This window comes from Notamacropus eugenii, chromosome 4 (assembly GCF_028372415.1).
Source record: "Notamacropus eugenii isolate mMacEug1 chromosome 4, mMacEug1.pri_v2, whole genome shotgun sequence".
Classification (NCBI taxonomy): Eukaryota; Metazoa; Chordata; class Mammalia; order Diprotodontia; family Macropodidae; genus Notamacropus; species Notamacropus eugenii.
The window spans coordinates 124651081-124672786 of NC_092875.1; the positions used below are offsets into that span (position 1 = coordinate 124651081).

Consider the following 21706-nt stretch of genomic DNA (forward strand, 5'->3'; position numbering starts at 1 on the left):
ATTCAATTCCATGATACTGTTTCCTGATGCATGTATTATCTTCATTAGTGCCCTCTTTCTGTTCTCTTGGTTTTCACTAATAATTATAAAAATTCACATTTATGTAGCATTTTAGGTTTACAAAAACTTCCATATTTCTATCAAGAACACCATCACCCTTCTCATGACTTTGATCTGCATTCTCAGGGTCATATTCAATTCTTTCTTCTAATTAACATTTATGTATGTTCTAACATACAGTTGCCCAATTTTGTCATTTTTATTTTCACAATATCTCTAATATAAATCACCCTCTTTCCACTTCACATAGTTATCACTCATGAGTTCATGGTCTCATCTTCTCTTGTCTAAACTTACTGTAATAGCTTGTCTGGTCTTCCCTGCCTCAAGTCTTGTCCCCATTCCAATGCATTCTTCACTTGGCTGTCAAAGTAATTTTTCCACAAGTGCAATTATGATTGACCATACTAACATCTTCTCTTATACAATAAGCTCCACTGGGATATAACCTCTAGCATCAAATAAATGCCTCTGTTTAAGCCTTTAAAAACTATTGCAAACTATGATCTTCCTATTGTTACTGACTTATTACAAATGACTCCCTTCTACACATTGTCTACCATTCAGTCATGCTGACCTGGCCATTCTTCACTCATGGCACTCGCGCTCCCAGCTCTGCACTAGTGATCCTCCATTCCTAGAACGCTTGCTCTCTGCTTACCTCCAAGTTTTGGACACTTGGATTTCTTTCAAGATTATGCTTGTGCCAAGTTTTCATAAGGCCTTTTCTGGTTCTCTTAGATGCTAGTACCTTGCCTCTCACTATCCTCTCCAAACCTCCAGTTATATAACCTGATATGTGTATCTCACCTTTCCTTTCAGAATATTAGCTTGTTGAAAGTAGGGATTGTTTCACTTTGGTCTTTGTCATTATCAGTGCCGGGAGCATAGTAGGTACTTGCTAAATGTTTGCTGGTTAAAATACAATATGCATGAAACTGCTTAAGACTAAGAAAGGTTATACCAAATATCAGAAAAGCTATCATCATTTGCAACAAAGTGAAAATACCTTCACCCCTCTGAGTGTGGTTGGCAATATTCATCTTGAACACACTGGGAAGGGCCCAGGTGAATTATTTGCTTCTAAGCTTCAATAACAGAGGATTAAAGAGAAAAAAAAAGTTCATTACTTTATTAACACAGAAACTCTGCTGCAGCCTATATAGAAAATATTGATAGCTTTACCTACCACTAATTTCAACTTGCTTGCAAATACAGAAATATTCTGAAGCTCTTCATAAAGGCAACATTTCCTTCTTTGAAAGATGCAGAAGGTAGAATACTATGAATCATACTGTTTATGCTTTTCAGTTTTTTAATAGCTGTATTTTGACTAGTTCTTCAAATTTTAATCAAAACACGTTCTGATTTTAAAACCTGAAATGAATCCCATTTTTATTTTAAAGTATAACATCTGACAGTTTTCAAAAACAAAGACTTTAATGACAGTATAAAATACTAGTCTGGGAAGTGGAATACTTGGGATTTTATTCCCAGTCCTAATTCTTAGTTATTATATAAAATACCTACTCATATACTCTATCAAGGTTATACAGTATCTCTGTTTTCTAGGCCTCATCTTCTTTATGCTTTATAGCTCTTGAAATCTTAAAAAGCATTATATTTAGTTCTAACAACTTTGGTGCCCTCTGATAACTATTAGGCAAGAGATGAGATGAGCCTTCACAAGTTCAAGCACTCCAAGAACAGAGCACAACCTAGAAGTAACAAAGAATCCTGTGAATTGTGAAGTACTTCAAAAATACCCTCTTGGTTCCTGTACTCTGTAAGAGAAGTACAGCTTACTGACACGTCATCCACACGTTCACCACCAGATCTGAAACACTAAGCTGGGATGGGGAAATAAGCAGAAACAGGCAAAATGACAGTAAAAGTGATAAATGACAATAAAACAATGGAGGCCAACGGAGAATAACCATATAATAATAATGAGTTACATTTATAGTACTTTTTAAGGTATAAAAATGTTTTCCTCACAACAACCACGTGAGAAAGGCAGTACAATTATTATCCCCATTTTACAGATGAGGAAACTGGGACACAGAGAGCCTGTTAAAAGTTTAGTTCAATATCTTTTCCATTACTGCCTTCCACACAGAAGAGCTAAATGTATAACTATGAGACCCCAACAGTCTGATTTTATTATAGAGTCATGAACAAACTAAACATACTTTAAGTCAGCCATAGATCAAATATATTATAGTGGAGACATACAGTACAAGAACTGATAGTCACAATTATGAATCAGGGTCATTAATAACAGTAGGTAATATATTTAGTATCCTCTGACAATTCAGAAAGTATAATTTAGATATATTTGATTTATACTTCCTATCTTTCAGAAAAAAAAACAAAAAAGGAAACCCTTTCGGCATTTAAGTAAAGCCTAACTATAGTTTTATCTATTTAACTCATCCGTATGGAACAATTAAACTTTCTTTCCAAAAAACTGGGAAAAAAAATTAATCATTAGTCATGCTGTGTAATATTTAGTCATCATGTATGATATGTATTTGTATATGTAATTTATGTATGGTGTTTTAAAGACACTGAAGCAGATACACAGGGAATTAAATGACCAACTTAAATTTTAAAGATATGTAAGGAAAATGGCACCAAGGGCAGGTAAATAAGGATAAATGCAAGTACAGCACAGTCTTCAAAGAACAGGGCAGTTAGGTGACACAGTGCATAGAATGCCAAGCCTGGAGTCAGGAAGACCTGAGTTCAAATGTGGCCTCAGACATCTCCTAGCTATGTGACCCTGGGCAAGTCATTTAACCTTATTTGCCTCAGTTTCCTCATCTATAAAATGAGCCGAAGAAGGAAATGGCAAACCTCTCCAGTATTTATGCCAAGAAAATCTAAATGGGTTCATAAAGAGTCAGACATGACTGAAAAGAATGAACATCAACAACATAAGATCACAAATTTAGAACTGAATGAGACTTAGAAAGTCATTATTTTTACGGCTGAGGAAACTGAAGCCTAGCACAGGAAATGAGTTGCTCACAGTCACAAAGCTGCTGTTGGTGGAAAAGCCAGGGCATGAAACTAGGTGTTAATCCCCAATCTAGCATTTTCCTCTGTAGTGCCAAGGCTGAGAATGCAAAGAGGCTGCTAATTAATACTAAAGACAAAAAACAAAAGGTGAAGTGTGGTAGGGTGGAATTTTCTGGGGTTACTTCAAGTTATATTGGAGAAAAAAGGATAAAAAAAGAGACAGGATAACTGTTCATGGCAGGCAGAGACACTGCAGACAGATCTCCCCAACTCTTGTTTTGCTTCTCTGCCAAAGAGACTGATCTTTTGACCAGAAAGGACAAAACCAGATGCTTAATAGAGGACTAAAGTTTAAGAAAGTAGAGAGATAGTAGAAGAGCACCTAGCAGTACATGATGAATTTCAGTCAAGATGAAGATAAATTACTGAAAGCAGGAGAAGAGATTGCTGATCATTATCATGTCTGAAACACAATGGAGAATAGGAGGAATGTGCTGTAGGACTAGAGAAGAGACAAATATTCTGATATTCAAAAAAGGGACAAGATTGGAGTGCGCAAATTGGAAATACAGCCCAATAAAGTAGATCTGATATAGGCAGCCAGGTGGTGTAGCAGATAAAACCTGAGTTCAAATATGGCCTCAGTCACTTATTAGAATGTGACCGTGGGCAAGTGATTAAAACTCTATCTGCCCTGGTTTCCCCATCTGTAAAATGGAAATAATAATAGCATCTACCTTCCAGAATTGTTATCATGATAAAAATTTGTAAAAACGCTTTGCAAACTTATTATTATTATTTAAATTCCTGGCAAAAAACTAGAATTTTTTTTTAATTAATTTACTTAACTTTTAACATTCATTTTAACAAAATTTTGGGTTCCAAATTTTCTCCCCTTTTGTCCCCTCCCCCCCCAAACACCAAGCATTCTAATTGCCCCTATGACCAATCTGCTCTCTCTTCTATCATCCCGCTCTGCCCTTGTCTCCATCTTCTCTTTTGTCCTGTAGAGCCAGATAACTTTCTATACCCCTTTACCTGTATTTCTTATTTCCTAGTGGCAAGAACAGTACTCGACAGTTGTTCCTAACACTTTGAGTTCCAACTTCTTCACCTCCCTCCCTCCCCACCCCTTCCCTTTGGAAGGCTAGCAATTCAATATAGGCCAAATCTGTGTAGTTTTGCAAATGACTTCCATAATAGTTGTGTTGTATAAGACTAGCTATATTTCCCTCCATCCTATCCTGTTCCCCATTACTTCTATTCTCTTTTGATCCCATCCCTCCCCATGAGTGTCGACATCAAATTGCTCCATCCTCCCCATGTCCTCCCTTCCATCATCCCCCCCACCCTGTTTATCCCCTTCTCCCCCACTTTTCTGTATTGTAAGATAGGTTTTCATACCAAAATGAGTGTGCATTTTATTCCTTCCTTTAGTGGAATGTGATGAGAGTAAGCTTCATGTTTTTCTCTCACCTCCCCTCTTTTTCCCTCCACTGAAAAGTCTTTTGCTTGCCTCTTTTATGAGAGATAATTTGCCCCATTCCATTTCTCCCTTTCTCCTCCCAATATATTTCTCTCTCACTGCTTGATTTCATTTTTTTAAGATATGAGCTCATCCTCTTCAATTCACTCTGTGCCCTCTGTCTCTATGTGTGTGTGCGTGTGTGCATGTGTGTGTGTGTAATCCCACCCAGTACCCAGATAATGAAAAGTTTCAAGAGTTACAAATATTGTCTTTCCATGTAGGAATGTAAACAGTTCAACTTTAGTAAGTCCCTTATGACTTCTCTTTGCTGTTTACCTTTTCATGCTTCTCTTCATTCTTGTGTTTGAAAGTCAAATTTTCTTTTCAGCTCTGGTCTTTTCATCAAGAATGCTTGAAAGTCCTCTATTTCATTGAAAGACCAATTTTTCCCCTGAAGTATTATACTCAGTTTTGCTGGGTAGGTGATTCTTGGTTTTAGTCCTAGTTCCTTTGACTTCTGGAATATCCTATTCCATGCCTTTCGATCCCTTAATGTAGAAGCTGCTAGATCTTGTGTTATTCTGATTGTATTTCCACAATACTTGAATTGTTTCTTTCTAGCTGCTTGCAATATTTTCTCCTTGACCTGGGAACTCTGGAATTTGGCTACAATGTTCCTAGGAGTTTCTCTTTTTGGATCTCTTTCAGGTGGTGATCTGTGGATTCCTTGAATATTTATTTTGCCCCCTGGTTCTAGAATCTCAGGGCAGTTTTCCTTGATAATTTCATGAAAGATGATGTCTAGGCTCTTTTTTTGATCATGGCTTTCAGGTAGGCCCATAATTTTTAAATTGTCTCTCCTGGATCTATCCTCAAGGTCAGTTGTTTTTCCAATGAGATATTTCACATTATCTTCCATTTTTTCATTCTTTTGGTTTTGTTTTGTGATTTCTTCATTTCTCATAAAGTCATTAGCCTCCATCTGTGCCATTCTAATTTTGAAAGAACTATTTTCTTCAGTGAGCTTTTGAATCTCCTTTTCCATCTGGCTAATTCTGCTTTAGAAAGCATTCTTCTCCTCATTGGCTTTTTGAACCTCTTTTGCCAATTGAGTTAGCCTATTTTTCAAGGTGTTATTTTCTTCAGCATTTTTTGGGGTCTCCTTTAGCAGGGTGCTGACCTGCTGTTCATGCTTTGACTGCATGTCTCTCATTTCTCTTCCCAGCTTTTCCTCCACCTCTCTAACTTGATTTTCAAAATCCTTTTTGAGCTCTTCCATGGCCTGAGCCCATTGAGTGGGCTGGGATATAGAAGCCTTGACTTCTGTGTCTTTGCCTGATGGTAAGCATTGTTCTTCCTCATCAGAAAGGAAGGGAGGAAATGCCTGTTCACCAAGTAAGTAACCTTCTATAGTCTTATTTCTTTTCCCTTTTCTGGGCATTTTCCCAGCCAGTGACTTGACTTCTGAATATTCTCTTCACACCCACTTCACCTCAGGATCCTCCCAGCCAGCGCTTGGGGTCTGAGATTCAAATGCTGCTTGCCAGCCTCAGGGCTTTGGGCGGGGGCAGGGCTGCTATTCAGCGTGAGATCAAGTTCAGGTGCTCAGGTGGGGGCAGGGCCGCCTCTTGGGCTCAGTTCCCTCAGGGGGTTTATGCAGAGACCTTCAACAATGGATCCAGGCTCCTGCCTGCTTGGGGAGCCCCAGTCTGCTCCCACCTCTGCTGCTGCTTTCCGAGGGGGCCTGAGTTATGGGGGCACGCCACTCCCCTCTCGACCCGCCAAAGAGACCCTCTCACCGACCCTTGTCACCTGTGGGTGGAGGGACCCGCGTGGCCGCTGGAGATCCCGTCCCTGAAGCCAGCTCGGATCTGTTCCTCTCAGTGCCGCAGCTGCGGCAGGGCTGTTCTTGGCTCCCAGTCCACGGCGCCCAGTCCGCAGTGCAAAGGACCTTTTGCGAGAGGTTTGCAGGTCCCTCTGGAACAGAAATCTCCTTCGCTCCAATGTTCTGTGGCCTCTGGTGCTGCAGAATTCGCAGTGAGTTGCTATTTACAGGTGTTCTATGGGTTGTGGGTTCGGAGCTATATGTATGTGCGTCTTTCTACTCCGTCATCTTGGCTCAGCCCCCGAATGTATTTTTTTTTAAAGGAATGATCACCTAGCATCCCTGACAAGTTGAGCAATCTCTACTTAGTGTAACTTCTCTACACTCCCTCCCTCCACGTGGATTAAAGCTCTTCCGCACCTCCATAGATAATTGTAAGAAGTGTTATAGTTTGAAAAAAAAAAAAAGATAAGTCACCAATGACCAATCTTCTGGCAGAGATCCTCTCCAAATGTGGCTAGGCTGGCCCTGAGGTAACAAACATGGCAGGTGGCACTAACAGGCCTTCTAGCTTGAGAGAAGTTACTAAAGCTTGTGAGGGCCTTAAAGTAGCTTCATTCATGACGGGGAATCAGACCAGAACTTCAGAGTCGGCTGGCTTAGAACAACAGCTGTTTGTTTCACACTTTCTAGAGATCTTTACATTATCTCATTAAAACCATTCAATTAAATGTGTGATTAAATGCTATGGGATTAAATGCTATGAGCTCCTATTAAAAATACATAATCTTTTCTCAAAAGGTTCGATTCTAAAGTCAAAAAGCATGCATCTTATTGGACCAGAGTGAGTTCCAGCTTTGGGGAGAATTGGTTGCTGTTTTGGTCATGGGAATATTGACCTGGTGGAGGTAAGAATAGGAAGTAGAGAGAGCACAGTACATTGGGAACTATCCAGAGGAGTGCCACATATGTACAGAATATATCGACCCTTTCTGAGTTCCTATACGTGTCATTTAAGGACCTTCAAAACTTTCTTTTCTTTCTAACCTTTTCACACTTTTCTCCCTTCTCTATACTTTATGATATAACTACACTGTCCTATTTGCAGTTCCTCCAACACAACCTTCCCTCTCCCATCTCTGTTTCACTATCCTGCTCCTCATGACCGAAACGCTTTATCACCTCACTTCCACTCCTTACTTTTCCTGACTTCCTTCAAGACTCAAATGCCACCTTCTCCAAGCAGGCTTTCTGGACTCCTCTCTTATTCCTCCACCTCTGACAGGATATTCCCTCTGAAAGTACCTTCCATGTACTTTGTATATATTTTCTATTATTTAGAGAGTATCAACTGGAATGCAGGCTCCTTGAGAGGAACAGTGTTTCTGCCTTTCTTGATATCCCCAACATTTAACTGCCAGTGTATAGAAATGCTTCTTTACTATGCCTTGCTCCCTCCCAAGCCACCAATCCCAATTCCCAATCTCCGAGGAATAATGTCTCCTAGTGGGAACCTAAATTTCTTAGCAGCAACATGTATGTAGAGATTCTTTCAACTGCAAACCATGGACTGACTAGTCTTGCCATCTAGTGGTAGAATCAAAAGCTACAGGATGACCGTAAAGTGACTGCTTTTGTAGAGATACAAAATTTATTCTCCAGAGAATAATAATAACATACTATCCTTTGTATATAAAGACACTTGTTCTGGTCCATCATCAGTAATGAACGTGCTTTGAATACTTTTTCCAACGATGGCTGAGAAACAAATATTAATAGTCCATTTATTCCTTACCTTTAATTTCCCTTAGATGCAAACACATCTGGAAGGTACTATGTTTGCAAGCTGTAACCTTCTACAGTGTTAAGAACAATGACACACCACAGAGAAGGAGCATAAGATCTCTCTGCATTATCAATACGGTGCTCCAAAAACAGAGCTAATCAGAAGCTGTTACATCATTTGTGATAAACATAAATTATATAAGTTTATGAGTACTAATAACTTACCTCTTTTGGATATGCAAAGGCTGAAGATCCCCAATTGGTAATCCATCTGGTGTAAAGTATTTCAGCAGTTCTTTTGCATCTAGTAAGGTGGTTGATTCCCGATGACCATCCTTATGGCCCAGTAAATGCTCAGATGAACGTGACAGCATAGGAGTTCTAGAGGGGTGGGAGGTGAAGCGAGTTACTCTTTTGAGGAAGAATTCAACCTGACCATAAAAAGCTGATGATCAGAAACCAATAAAATAAAACCTCAACTAACCCTATAGCCAGGGATGAGTAAAGGATTATATACTTTATTAAAATGTTCCCTCTCTCTTCCCCTTATTCTTGTTACATGGGTTGGCTTGCTTATTGGGGGGAAGGGAGAGACAGTTAGAAATAAAGCTAACATATATGTATACATATTTGTGTTGTATATATCTATGTATCCATACATCCATAATTTTTAAAGGATGTAAGTAAGCTCTTTGAGGATAGGGATCATCTTGGTTTGTCATTATATACAAAGAATCCAACACAGTGCCCAAAATATAGTATGTGCTTAAAAAATTCTTACTGAATGAATAAAAACTGAGAGAACGACTAAATATAAGTACAAAACAAAAAAATTTAGAAATCACAACAGATCTCAGACATATAGTCAGCAATGCTGGCACGACTGTGTGCTGCTGCCTAAGGACAGTATTGAGGCATGTATTCCTCCTCGATGGAATTTTCTCTTGATTAACCTCACTGTACTTCAATTTCTTCTTTACACATTATACTCTTGGGCACTTATATAAGGTTTCTAAAATTTTAAACTGTACAAGATTTTATGACACTGGTAAGTGTATCTTCTGCAAACCCTACAAAATTGTAAATTTTTTAGGGCAAGGACTACTGTCCTTTATGTCTCTTTTACCCTGTTGAGAATTTACTGAAAGAGAATTGAAGTTCAGAATGCCCATGAAAAGATGCAGTCATCATAAAATTCTCAAGGTCTCTTCAAGCCATGATTATGGCTCACTATGAAAAGGCACTGAATCACCAGCATGAAATACCTGACATGTGGATACTATTTTATGCTTGTCTAAGTCCTGCTTACAACAGCCACAAAGGGTAGATAAGGCACAAGTATTATTGCTAACTGAGGTAATGGATACAAAAGCATTTTGAATAACTAAAATTACTGTACAGGTGTAAGGTACTCTATCTAATTTCACAGATAAGAAAACTGGGAACCAGTGGTTAAAAGAATTGCCCAAAGTTATATAACTCTCTAACAACACAGCCAGGAATGTAACACAGGTCTCTGGACTTCCAAGCTGGGTACTTTTTATAATTAAAAAAGAGTCAGCAAAAATAGCTAGCTACAGAAAGTAATGAGAACTGAAAAAGGAGAACAATTATGTTTTGACTCAAGGAAGAGCTTTGCAACATTGAAATAACACTGTATTTAATCAGAAGGCCATTCAAAACTCCTATCACATCACCTTGTTCCCAAAATATAATGAAGTGATACTTTATCTCTACAGAATATTTATTTCATGACTTTACATTAATGAAAGAACATTTCTTCCTCATTCTCCAAATTGGGTTCTAATCTATGTGATTAGAATACTAACACTATAGTTTTAGAATTGTAAGTTACTTTTATTAACTGATGACAAATATATTTATATTACTCGTCTCCATTCAAAATTGTTCTTAATTTTTGAGTGAATGACATAAAGACTAATAAAAGTCAAATAATATTTTTAAAAAACCTTCCATAACATTATTTTATAATGAAACCAGATGTTTGCATCATGATGTATCTTATTGTGGAACCTGACATAAATTGCTTCCTGGCTTGGTCTAATTTTTATCTGGCAACTGTTGAGTATTGACTCAGTATAACACTAGATCATTCCATACTCTTCATACAATGGGGAAAACGTATAATTTGTATTTGTGAAGTACTTTATATGCAAGAATAACAAAGCATTTTAAAAATAAAGGTTCACAGGTGAGATTACAAGGTAGTAGCTTCCCCCCTCCATTATCCCTACCTTAAACTTGCTCTACACACCAAACAAGCATCTTTTGCCCACAAACATTCACCCGAAATGAAAAGTTAAGTAAGCATTCCCTTAATTAATTTATGGTGCTGAGAGAGGATAGAAAACAAGCAAATCTGTTAGAGAAATGAAGTGATAAACACCTAAAAACACCAAGGCACTCAATAAACACCACTAAACAGTCCCCTAAGTCAACAAATCAACTAGCATTTATCAAACACTTGTTATGTTTCAGGAACTGTGCTAAGAGACTGGGATAAAAAGGAAAGGTAAAAACACAGTTAGTTGCCTGTACAGAGCTCTCTTTATAATGCAGAAGACATCATGCAAACAACTCTTTAAATGCACGATACATAGAGGGTAAATGGGAGGTGACCTCAGAGGGGAGGCATTAATGGCAAGGACTGGGAAAGGTCTCTTCTACAACACAGAACTTGAACTGAGGCTTAAAGGAAGCCATGAAAACAAGAAAAGAAGATGAGGACAAGGCATTCCAGGCATGAGGGACAACCAATGCAAAGGTATGGTGTCAGGAGATACAGTGTTGTAAGTAAAAAGCAACAGGACCAGTGTTACTGGACTGTAGTATATTTGAAGGACAGTAAAGTGTGAAAAGACTGGAAAGGCAGGAAGGGGTCAGGCTATGAAGGCCTTTAAAAGCCAAATGGAGGATTTTGTATTTGATCCTGGGAGTGTGTTGAAAATAAATGTGCTAGTCAGAGGTGTACACTGGGAAGATCATGTTGGCAGCTCAGCACAAGATGTGTTAGTACAGAGATGGAGCACACACCAAAGATGGTGGGAGGCTTGACAACAGACTGACAGCCAGACAGTCACATGGGCAACTCTATGCCTACACAGCAAGTTAGGTTTAATCCTGCCTCTGTAGTGACCGTCAGCTCACAACAATTACCTGAATTTTTGCTTGGCCTTTTCAAAAGTTTCCAAGTTCTGAAGAACATGTCTTTCTGGCCATTCCAAGGGATTAGTTTCCAGAAATGTGGATTCTAAAGAAATATTTTTTAGAAATATGAGAAATAACAATAGCTCATAATTATACATCATTCTTATAATTTGCAAAGATGTGCAAATTTTACAAACATCTGCTTTGAGCTCACAGCAATTGTGTGAAGAAGCACTACAAATATTGGTTTTTCCATTTGACAGACAAAGAAAGTGAGGTTTAAAAAAGGCTGACTACCTTGACCACAGTCATATGGGAAGCTAACACCCACAGGAACTGATGAAACAAGCCATGAGAAGATTCACATCACACACAGCCTCTTCTAACTCTAAGTCTAGCATTCTTTCTATTATATCCTCTAAAAGGTGCTAACAAACTCAATTTTGTTGCATTTAAAATAACAGTAACTACAGGTCTATAAGCTATGAATATTAGACCACCAAGGCTGTTTATACAAGGACAAGTTCATTCATTTATTAAAAATTATTTATTGATTTATCTCCTATATGCTCTATATTCTGCTATGTACTATAGGAGATAACAAAATTTGTTGGGAAAAGAGAAAATATTATCTTTATAGGCTACTTTTAAAAAATAGGCTATTTTTAAAATTATTTACAAAACTGAAATTAGCATGATTATAAACTGTTTTAAATGAAAGAACAAATTTGCCATTTAAGAGAAATCAAAAGACCAGAATTTAGAAAGAAAAACAAGTAAATTTTCCATTAGAGGGGAATACTTTTAGAATTATGGAACAATAGAGATAATCTAGTGTTAGTGGACCTCAAACTCCTAATATTCATTTTGTGATCTGATGTACTAATATATTATTACATTAAAGAACAGATGAATATAATTAAAATGGAAAAACATCTGCAGGCTGAGATCTTTCTTCCTGAATGTTTATTTGCATTTAAAAACATGTTTATTCCAGAAAGTAGTCAAACATTTTTGACCATTTTAGTAGTCTACTATTTATACTTTAACCCTGTTCTAACCTCATTAAATCAACACCAAGTTAAATGAAGTAAGTTTCTTTCCTTCAAGAAGGAATGAGTTGGCTAATTTTTTCTGGATTACTTAGATACTATAGGACTATCATTTTAAAATAATTACTCTCAATGTAGATACTGTTCTTCGCTGAAAGCATAAAAATGAAACATTACTTGTTCTGATCAGTCATGTGCAGAGGAGACAGATGAACAGACATGTTAAAAAATTATTTATTGACATGCTTCCAAATAATCCAACAAAAATAGTCCATCTGATAATGAAGACCACCCAGACAAATGATGAAGGACAAAGCCATGATAGGGAATGGAAAGACTAGACAAAAAATTTGATATTACAGGGTTTTCTTTGTATAACATTTTAATCTGATTTTAAGAACAAAAATGATAGCAACCATTTCCACCTATCTAAAAACTTCTAGTACATTCAATCCCCTTGGAACACAATTGGTAACCCAGAAGCAACCAAAATAAGGTCACTAGGTAATGAGCAAAATAGTTATCATTAAAAAGCCCAAGTACTTTATACTACAGAAGAGCAGAGAAGAAATATTATTTTAGGAAAGGACTCAAAGCCAACAAGCTCACAGGGCAGAGAAGGATATGAGATCAAGAAAGTAAATCATGTATCCTGCTGAGGAGTTAGGGTTAACCTTCAAAAGAACTGAAGCAAAGGAGGAGAGACTGAAGGAGGGCTGTGAACTGTAGAGTGGGGAAAAGATCTTCAACTAAATGCTTTCTGTTTAATCAATAAAACAGAAGACCACGTCTTTTGCTGGTGATATGGAACACAGGGAAGAAGGTAGGTAGTGTGAGCAGCCTAAGAAGTAGCAGTAGTATGTGACTTTTTAGGGGTTTGGCAAGGAGATGGGTAAAAGGACAAGTGAGCAAAGGCCTTAAAGCTAAGTAGTATACAGCTGAACTACAAAAGGGAGAGAAGGGAAACTAAAACAGAATAGATGGTCTCATGGACTGGGAGGACAGGGAGTAGTTGAAGGGAATGGAGAAAGTGGCGAAGATGAAGAAAAAAGCTCAGCACAGGTTAAGTATAGGAAAAGATGGGAAAAGAGGAGGTTCTAGTCTGAGACAAGAACACAGAGTTCTTTATCAAAGAAGCAGAACAATGAGGGGAGACAGTGAGTTCATGGAAGTGTATGGCTGAAGTGGAATGAAGATAGACAGCATCAAAGTTAGGAGGCTGATGAACTGAGAGGCCAAAGCGTCCAAGGAAACATCCACATTTAAGTTGAAGTCCCTAAGTATATATGAGGACAGGAATTAAGATGGAGGGAACATCTGTGAGCCAAGTTCTAAAGTTCTTGAGAAATAGAGAAAAATGTCCTGGAGGTCAACAGATGACTTCAACAAAGAACTGAAGTGGGTAATGAGATTTGCTCCAACCATCATTATGGATCCATAACGATGGATGAAGCAAATGTTACAGAAAGAGAAGTTGTAGCAAAAAAAAAAAAAAGTCTAGGAATAGAAGTAACGAACTCTTATTGCACCAGAATATTCACTCAGTTTTGGAGAGGATGGCAAGGTATACAGTGACTTCTGTGAAAACCTGGTTTGCAACGGCCCAAGAACATAGAAAGGCAATGAAGTAAAAATGTCTAAGATAAATAGCTTTCTTTAAAATAGACCAAAAAGGGGAAGCTAAGTGGCACAGAGAATAGAGAGAGAGGAGACAGGATGGACCTGAATTCAAATCTAGTCTCAGACATTTGGCACTAACGAGCTGTGTGACCCTGGGCAAGTCACTTAACCCCAACTGCCTTGCCTTCTCTCCCTCAAAAAAAAAAAAAAAAAAGGAAAAAAAATAAAATAATCCCAAAACTGTGGAGGGTGAAATGGAAAGGGGATGGGACCTGAAAATGATATGTACTGTGGAGGACCAAGGCTAAGGTAGATAAAGAATATAGATGGAAAGTAGAAGGGGGAAGTCTTTTCACCTAAGCACACAATGACTCAGAAGCATGGGGATAAAGGGAGCAAGAAGGGAACTTGGAAGGGGAAAGGAACCATTATTTATTAAGTGTCTACCAGACACTGTGGTTTTAGAAGCTGATCTTCACAAAAATCTTGGGAGGTAGGTGCTACTATAATATCCCCATTTTACAGCTAAGGAAACTGAGGCAGACAGAAGTTATCTGTCCAATGTCACACAGCTAGTAAGTGTCTGGTGCCAGATTTGAACTCAGGTATGATACCTGGAAGCTATGGGGGGAAGAATAATCATTTGACAAATGACACCTACCATGAAGTCCTCCAATGATAGAGCGTGCATTTTATTTTGGCCCTAACAGCTTCTGAATCCCAGAGCGCCATAGTCTCTTAGAGTTCTGAGGCCCTCACCTGGCTTAGCAAGAATAAGGGTATTGATTAAGTGTCCATGGGACAGGCTGAAATCATGTTCTGAATTCTAAGAGCACAGGCCAACTCCACCCAGAAGATAACCGGTTCAGGCATTTTGCTCCCAATTTACAAGCCACTAAACACAAAAACCACTACAGCACCTTAGCAGCACTATGTCTCAGAATCTGAGATGACTTGGAGTTCCCTTTTTTAAAGGGTTCAAATGTCTTTTGTTTTTATGATGTTAATTTTTCAATGTTCTTTCTTCTAACCCTATCTCAGAAGTGATCTCTTAAAGATAAAAAAAAAAAGAAAAAAAAAGTAGTTCAGAAAACCCAAACAACTGTCTGACAATATATACAATGTTTAATGAAAACAGTCCCCCAAGTCTATAAATAAAGGGAAGAGTATTCTCAAAGCTCTTCAAGACTAAGCTTGGTCATGATGACATAGTATTTGGTGGATCTGGGGTGGCAGACCATCCCATTACACTGTTCTCACTGTGTACACTCTTTCCTGTTACATGGACTTTCACTTTGGTCCATGTAAACCTTCCTGAGAGGGCTGACAGGAGGAGTTACCATTCTGCTTTTTCTTTTTGGCTCTACAGGATCTCCTGAATACAGGGACTGTTCTCTCTACTCACAAAGACTCTAGCCATGAGCACCAGCAGCTCTGCCCTGGACTAGTATAACCCTCCAAACTGGTCTCCTCCACACATTCATCCTCCACACAACTGTCAAAATAATCTTCCTAATGTATAAACATGACCATGTCACTGTTCCATCTATACAGACTCGCTATTTCTTCTCGGATAACACAATCTTCAGCCTAGCACTGAAATCCTTCACAATGCAGCCTCAATATACCTTCTCAGCTAACAATAACAATAATGAGAATAGCTAACATTTATATAACACTTTAAGGCAACAAACTGCTCTACATATGCTATTTATTTTGTCTTCACAATTATATTGGAAGAAAGATGCTGCTATTTTACAGATAAGAAAACTGAGATATGCAGCATTTAGGTGACTTGTATCTGAAGAAGGACTTGAACTCAGGTCCTCCTGACTACATGCACTGTGTCACCTGGGCCCTTAGCTTTCCTGCCGCTCCACCTTTCTCTCTGGGGCTACGTGACTTATCTCACTCCTACACTTGGTCACTCTCTAGCGACCGCTGTTCTTAGTATCCTTAGCTTCCTTCAAGGCTCAGACTGGGTGCTATCAATCTTCTACAGGAAGCTTTTCTTGATCTGTACAGTTGTTCATACTCTCTTGCTCCTCAAATTATGTTGCACTGATGGTGTATCTTCTGGCAGAATGTCGACTTTATATGGCTAGGAGTTTGTATAACAGCTCTAGTACATAACAGATTCTCAAGAAAAATCTGTTCATGCTGTTTTGCAGCCACTGGTGCTCTCCAGCCCTGGGCTCTGGGCTCCGGGAGGAGCAGTGTGACTGAGGCTCTGCTGGGGGTAGGGGGGTGGGCAAGGTGAGGCCTCGGAGCGTGCCTGCCTGGACCCATGGTCGGAGGAGGACAAGCTGCCGCCCGGCAGGCAGGCCCCTATGGCTGCCTCAGAGCAGTGCATCCCTGGAGTCCCGGCCCCAGCCTCGGGCCAAGATGAAAGCTTCTCAGCAGGGCAGGAGCAGTGAGTGGGACATTCAAGGGATAGTACTTCTCTGCTCCCTGGATACCTGTCCGGCTGCCTTGGGCCCTCTTGCCAGTGTCTCCGTCTTTCCTGCCAAGTCCCCCAGGGATGGGCTGGGGCCCAGGGGTTGAGCTGCCCAGGGAAGGCCCTGTCCTGCGATGGGGGTGGGACTGTCTACGGGGGCCATCATCACCATCTCCTTCAATGGTGTTGCCCTCTTGCTTCTGCTGCTCTGTACCATTGTGAGCCAGGCCTGCCAGGTGCACCCAGTGTGTACTGGTGTTATGTCCTAAAAAAGCAAAGATGAAAAATATACTACAACCATTACTAGCTAACATATTGTATTTACTAAGTGACAGACATTGTGCTAAACACTTTGCAAATATTACCTCATTTGATACTCAAAACAACCTTGGGACATGGGTGCAATTATAATTATTCCTGTTTTAAAAATGAGGAAATTGAGGCAAGCAGAGGTTAAGTGACTTGCCCAGGGTCACCCAATTAGAAAGTGTCTATGGCTGCATTTGAACTCAGGTCTTCCTAACTCCAAGCTCTCTATCCACTGCACTAAGTCTCAAAGGGTTTAAGACTTAATAATATGAAAAAACACAAGTATAAAAATAAATTTCACAAAGCAAATGAAACAACACACATTTTATAATGTTTGATGAAGTTTGGTCTTTTAAAAAATATCCAATATATTTTATATACTTATATAACTAAAAGGCAATTATGAGTTTTGATAAACGTATAGCGAAATACAAAGAATACACATTTAAAGAAATGAAATATTACCTTGTATTATTTCTGAAGTTTTAATTTTGTTTGTAGCCTTGTGAAGAGGTGCTTTAGGAACACGGGCATCAAAAGATTCTATAAAACGTTCCCTTATGAGCGAGAACAGACTAGTGAGTTCATTAGGAGAAATTGTAACAGGCTGTTCTATAGATTCCTTTCTTCCTATGAGACAAAGTAAATCAACTCATAACAAAACCAAAAAACTTTTACTTCACAGTCTAATTATAACCCATTTACTACAATTTTAAGCTTAACTCTTAACAAATATGAGTCGTTTTTGAATCAGGTATCTAAATATGGTACTAACTTTGTTGTACTTAATTTTTCATGGTATAGTTGGATTAAATTTGTACATTATGCTTAGATGGCCATCAATTACAGAATACTGACAGTTACTATTATCAACAAAAAAAAGATAAAATAGCAAAACAGCAGAAAATAAAAGCTTTTGATATGAGACAAAACTAAAAGGTAAACTAATCATGACTTCTACTAATACTGTTAGCATTAAAACTGATTTACAGAAGCACTTGTATCATTGGGTGATATATAAAAACTTAACATGTAAGTAAAAAAGTCTGTCAAACTAGCTACATTGTTTTCTCTAACAAAAGGGTACATGTACGTGCACAGAGAAATAACAGACATATCATGCTTTGCACACCTTGGATCAGTTTCTATGATATGAGAGTTTAAATCTTGCTATAGTCAAGTACATAAACCACACTGTGTTATGCACTCATTAAGATATAATGTTTAGATCAGATAGGCCCATAACCTAACAGAGCTTACAAGCTAAGAGAACGAAACACCAACACAAACAGCTGCAGAACTGAATTACATGTTATGTAAATTTGAATGTTACAAAACAAAGTGCTCAATGAAATTTGTAGAGGAATGTTATTAGTGTCTAGGGTATCAGGACATCATGCAGGAGATAATGTTTTAAAAAGAATTTTAAAAGGTAGGTAGAATTTAACAGGCATTTGAAGAGGTCTGGAGTGCTGGGACCCCAAGAATGCCAAGGTAGTGTCACCTGGAATGAATTCACACAATCAAGTCTTCTCTTAGTCAGGTGACAAAAAGTTTATTATGACAGCAATAGAAGCAGGCAAGGGTTCTTAGGGAAACTGCAAGCTAGAAAGGATGGTGCTGGGGTTTATACGGAAAAAGGACAAGAGAAAGGAATGCCAAGGATGTTAATTAGGTAATCTAGGGACTGGATATATCAAGGGTTCAGGTGCCTTTAGGAGCAGGTGCCTATAATCTACGGGAAAATGCAGGGAATCTGCAGAGAGCTTGGTTGATATCAGATACTAAGGGAGAAAGGATCATTTTTTGTTTAGTTGCCAGAGCCATGGACCTTGGGGATCTGGCGAGGGAGAGTCTTTGGGCCAGTCAGGGACAAAAATCCTTGGGCCAGGCACCCATGTGTCTGTTCTGATAAGAAAATGTGTTCCACAACAAGAGAAAATTTTCTCACAGGGCAGGGGTCTACTGAGAAATGGAAGGTTTCCAGAGACATGATCTTAGGGCTGAGACCCAAATACCCCATCAATACAATCATGAGACAGTGTGGCATTGGGGAAAAAACAGAGTCAGGAAAATTGAAGTGATTTCAAGTTGTGCCTTCTATGAAGACTAAAGTAGAAAGGAATTTCATACCAACTCTAGAAATACGTAGACTCTTTACTGATTAACTTTAAGTCTTTTACACTCTTACCAGTACAATACTGATACCTAGTTTCTGTTATCACTGTTACTACATAACTGGTTTACCTCCTTTGTTAAATGAGAAATGCCTCAGATCAAACACTCAGCCTGTGGGTCATATGAGGCCCACACTCCTTTAATATGCCAACGTATATTAAAATGTAGTTCCTGATTTTAATGTTTTAATATACTAATAAAAAATATAAACATGTGTGGTTTTCTAAGCACATATATGACCCACAGGGATCTTTATGGATGGGTTAGTGGCCCCTGTTTCTATTTGAGGTCAACACCAATGCCCAACTGATTTTTTTGTTACTTCTTACACAAAAATCGTAATAAAGTCATTAATATTATACTACATTCTATTTCTATCCACCACACATTCTTCCATTTTTCTTTCAGTAGTCCACACTTTAGATTCTTCAATGTCCATAACTCACAGTCATAGAGCACACAGGTAAGAAGAGCTTAAGTAAAACCCTTAGTGATAAGAGGAAATTGGGTTACCAGAAGACAACTAGGTCCATTCCACCTCTAATTCAGAGATTGTTCTAGAAACTTGTAATAATTTCCCTTAATCAAAGCCTGAAATAATTATAAGTTTTTTATGTAAGGATAGAACAAAAGAGGATTATGTTAAATCACAGGAAGAGAAATTTAGGTCAGACACACAGAATAATTTTATTTTCCCTGTAAAGATATGTTAATCAAACTGTTACTAAGGGAGGTTGGAGAAGTCTCTTTCCCTGATGAATATTAAGAGCAAGATACCTAATACGTCTAGAATTAGTTAGGTACAGATAAAGGAGTCGAGAGTATATGTATTTAACGGAAAGAGCACTGAGCTATGTACCAGAAGATTCTAGTCCCAACTGTACCATTAACCATATGTGAGAGACCCTGAGCAAGTCATTTAATCTTTCAGAGGACAACAATCCAAGTTTTATATATCCTGCAGGTAGGGAGGTTGTGAAGAAAAAAGGAATAAATCAAAAGAAAGTTCTTCTAGGAAAAAATGACTCTATAAAAGATTAAGTGATGGTAATTTAAAAACTTATGAGACACATAAATACACACACGTAAACACACACACACACACACACACACACAATCAAATTCAAAAGCAAAAGCAAACCACTACTATTATATGTAAAGGGATATTCTTGATTGTTTATAAGTGAGACTCAGAATAAAAAAAAACCCTAAATATAGACAAATTAATTTATATAAGGTTTGCCTTGGCACGTATTGTTTTTCAGTCATGTCTGACTCTTCATGACCCCATTTAGGGTTTTCTTGGCAAAGATATTGGAGTGGTTTGCCATTTTCTTCTCCAGCTCATTTTACAGATTAAGAAACAGAGGCAAACAAGGTTACATGACTTGCCCACGTCACACAGCTAGTAAATGCCCAAGGCCAGACCTGAACTCAGGAAGGGGAATCTTCCTGATTCCAGGCCCAGCATTCTATCCCGTGCACCACCTCACTGCCCTCATTGGCATAGTTTTTGTAGATTTAGCTTCCTAGTTATTCATTAATCAAATATTGTGACATTTGCTACGGGCAAGGCACAGTGCTAGAATCTACAACGTAAAAGGAAGATGCATGAGATTTAGTCCTCACATTTAGCAGCTTCTGAGCCAGAAGGGTAGTAAGACATAGAACCATATAAGTATAACAGAAGGCTGGATGATAGAATATAAGCTCTTTGTAAGGACTGTTTCATTCACTCATTTATTCCCAGATGCCTTGCACACTATTTGATACATAGTGAGTGCATAAACAAATACTTAATGACTGACTGATAAGCAGAACACAAGGGAACCTCAAGAAAAAGAAATCATTTCCTCTGAATATCCTAAAAAGTAAGACTACATGAGTGATTAAAGAAAATTGGCACCATGTGGCCAAGAAAAGCTGATTTAGGATTTAAAAATGTGCAGATGATATACTCAAAGCGGAGAAGTCAAATATGAGCAAGTGACTTTTACTTCAATGGCTCTGTGACTTCCTCCATGTGGTGGAGGAAATTCTTCACAGAGGTACTATCTTACATACTCTCATAAATTCTCCACAGAGGCTCTATCTTACATACTGAGAAGCTTCTTCTAGATCTCTTTTTATATTTGGCTATAAACAGGAGAAACCTACTGCTACTGAAACCCATTGTGAATTTACATAATAAAGTAGGTTGTTGAACTTGATATTTAAAAGGGTTTTTCAAGAAAGTAATCACAAATAGTACTTATTTTACAACATACTGAATTATTATACTTCATATGTGTCTTCAACTCTCCTTAAAATTTCCTGGTACTAAATTAGTCAGTCTGCAAACATTTATTAAGTCCTTATTTGTGAGGTACCATGCTAAGCTCTGAGGATACAAAGAAAGGCAGAGACATAGTCCCTATCCTCAAGGAGCTCACATTCTAATGGGTGAGACAACATGCAAACAATTATGTACAGATGATTGACAGGCAGAGACAAATACACAAAGGGTAAAGGGAAGGGAATCTCAGAGGGAAAGCACTACCAATGGGAGGCTTGTTAGGGGATAGGGAGAATGAGATCAGGAAATGACTGTCAGAAAGTGAGATCTGAGCTGAGTCTCGAAGAAAGTCAAAGGGCCTAGGACGCAGAAATGAAGAGGGAAAGTATTCTAGACATGAAGTACAGGTAGTAAAAAGGCATGGAATCAGCAGGTGCAATGTCTTCTGCAAGGAACAGCCAGAAAACCAATGTTGTTGGATCAGCCAAATAAAAGATTTCATACT

The 21706-nt window shown here is 38.3% G+C and overlaps 1 protein-coding gene across 5 annotated transcripts in view; it reads right to left on the reverse strand.

Annotated features, from left to right (window-relative positions):
• The window catches only part of MTBP (MDM2 binding protein), an 88212-nt gene that overhangs the window by 30746 nt on the left and 35760 nt on the right, over positions 1–21706 (reverse strand). For 3 of the 5 annotated variants that reach the window (XM_072603191.1, XM_072603190.1, XM_072603189.1), the window contains 4 exons: positions 17214–17378; positions 16462–16704; positions 11340–11433; positions 8388–8543 (listed from right to left, as the gene is read on the reverse strand). In XM_072603191.1, coding sequence (XP_072459292.1) covers positions 8388–8543; positions 11340–11433; positions 16462–16704; positions 17214–17378 — 658 coding nt within the window. The remainder of the gene's footprint in view (positions 1–8387; positions 8544–11339; positions 11434–16461; positions 16705–17213; positions 17379–21706) is intronic. The other 2 variants (XM_072603192.1, XM_072603193.1) reach the window with 2 other exon arrangements.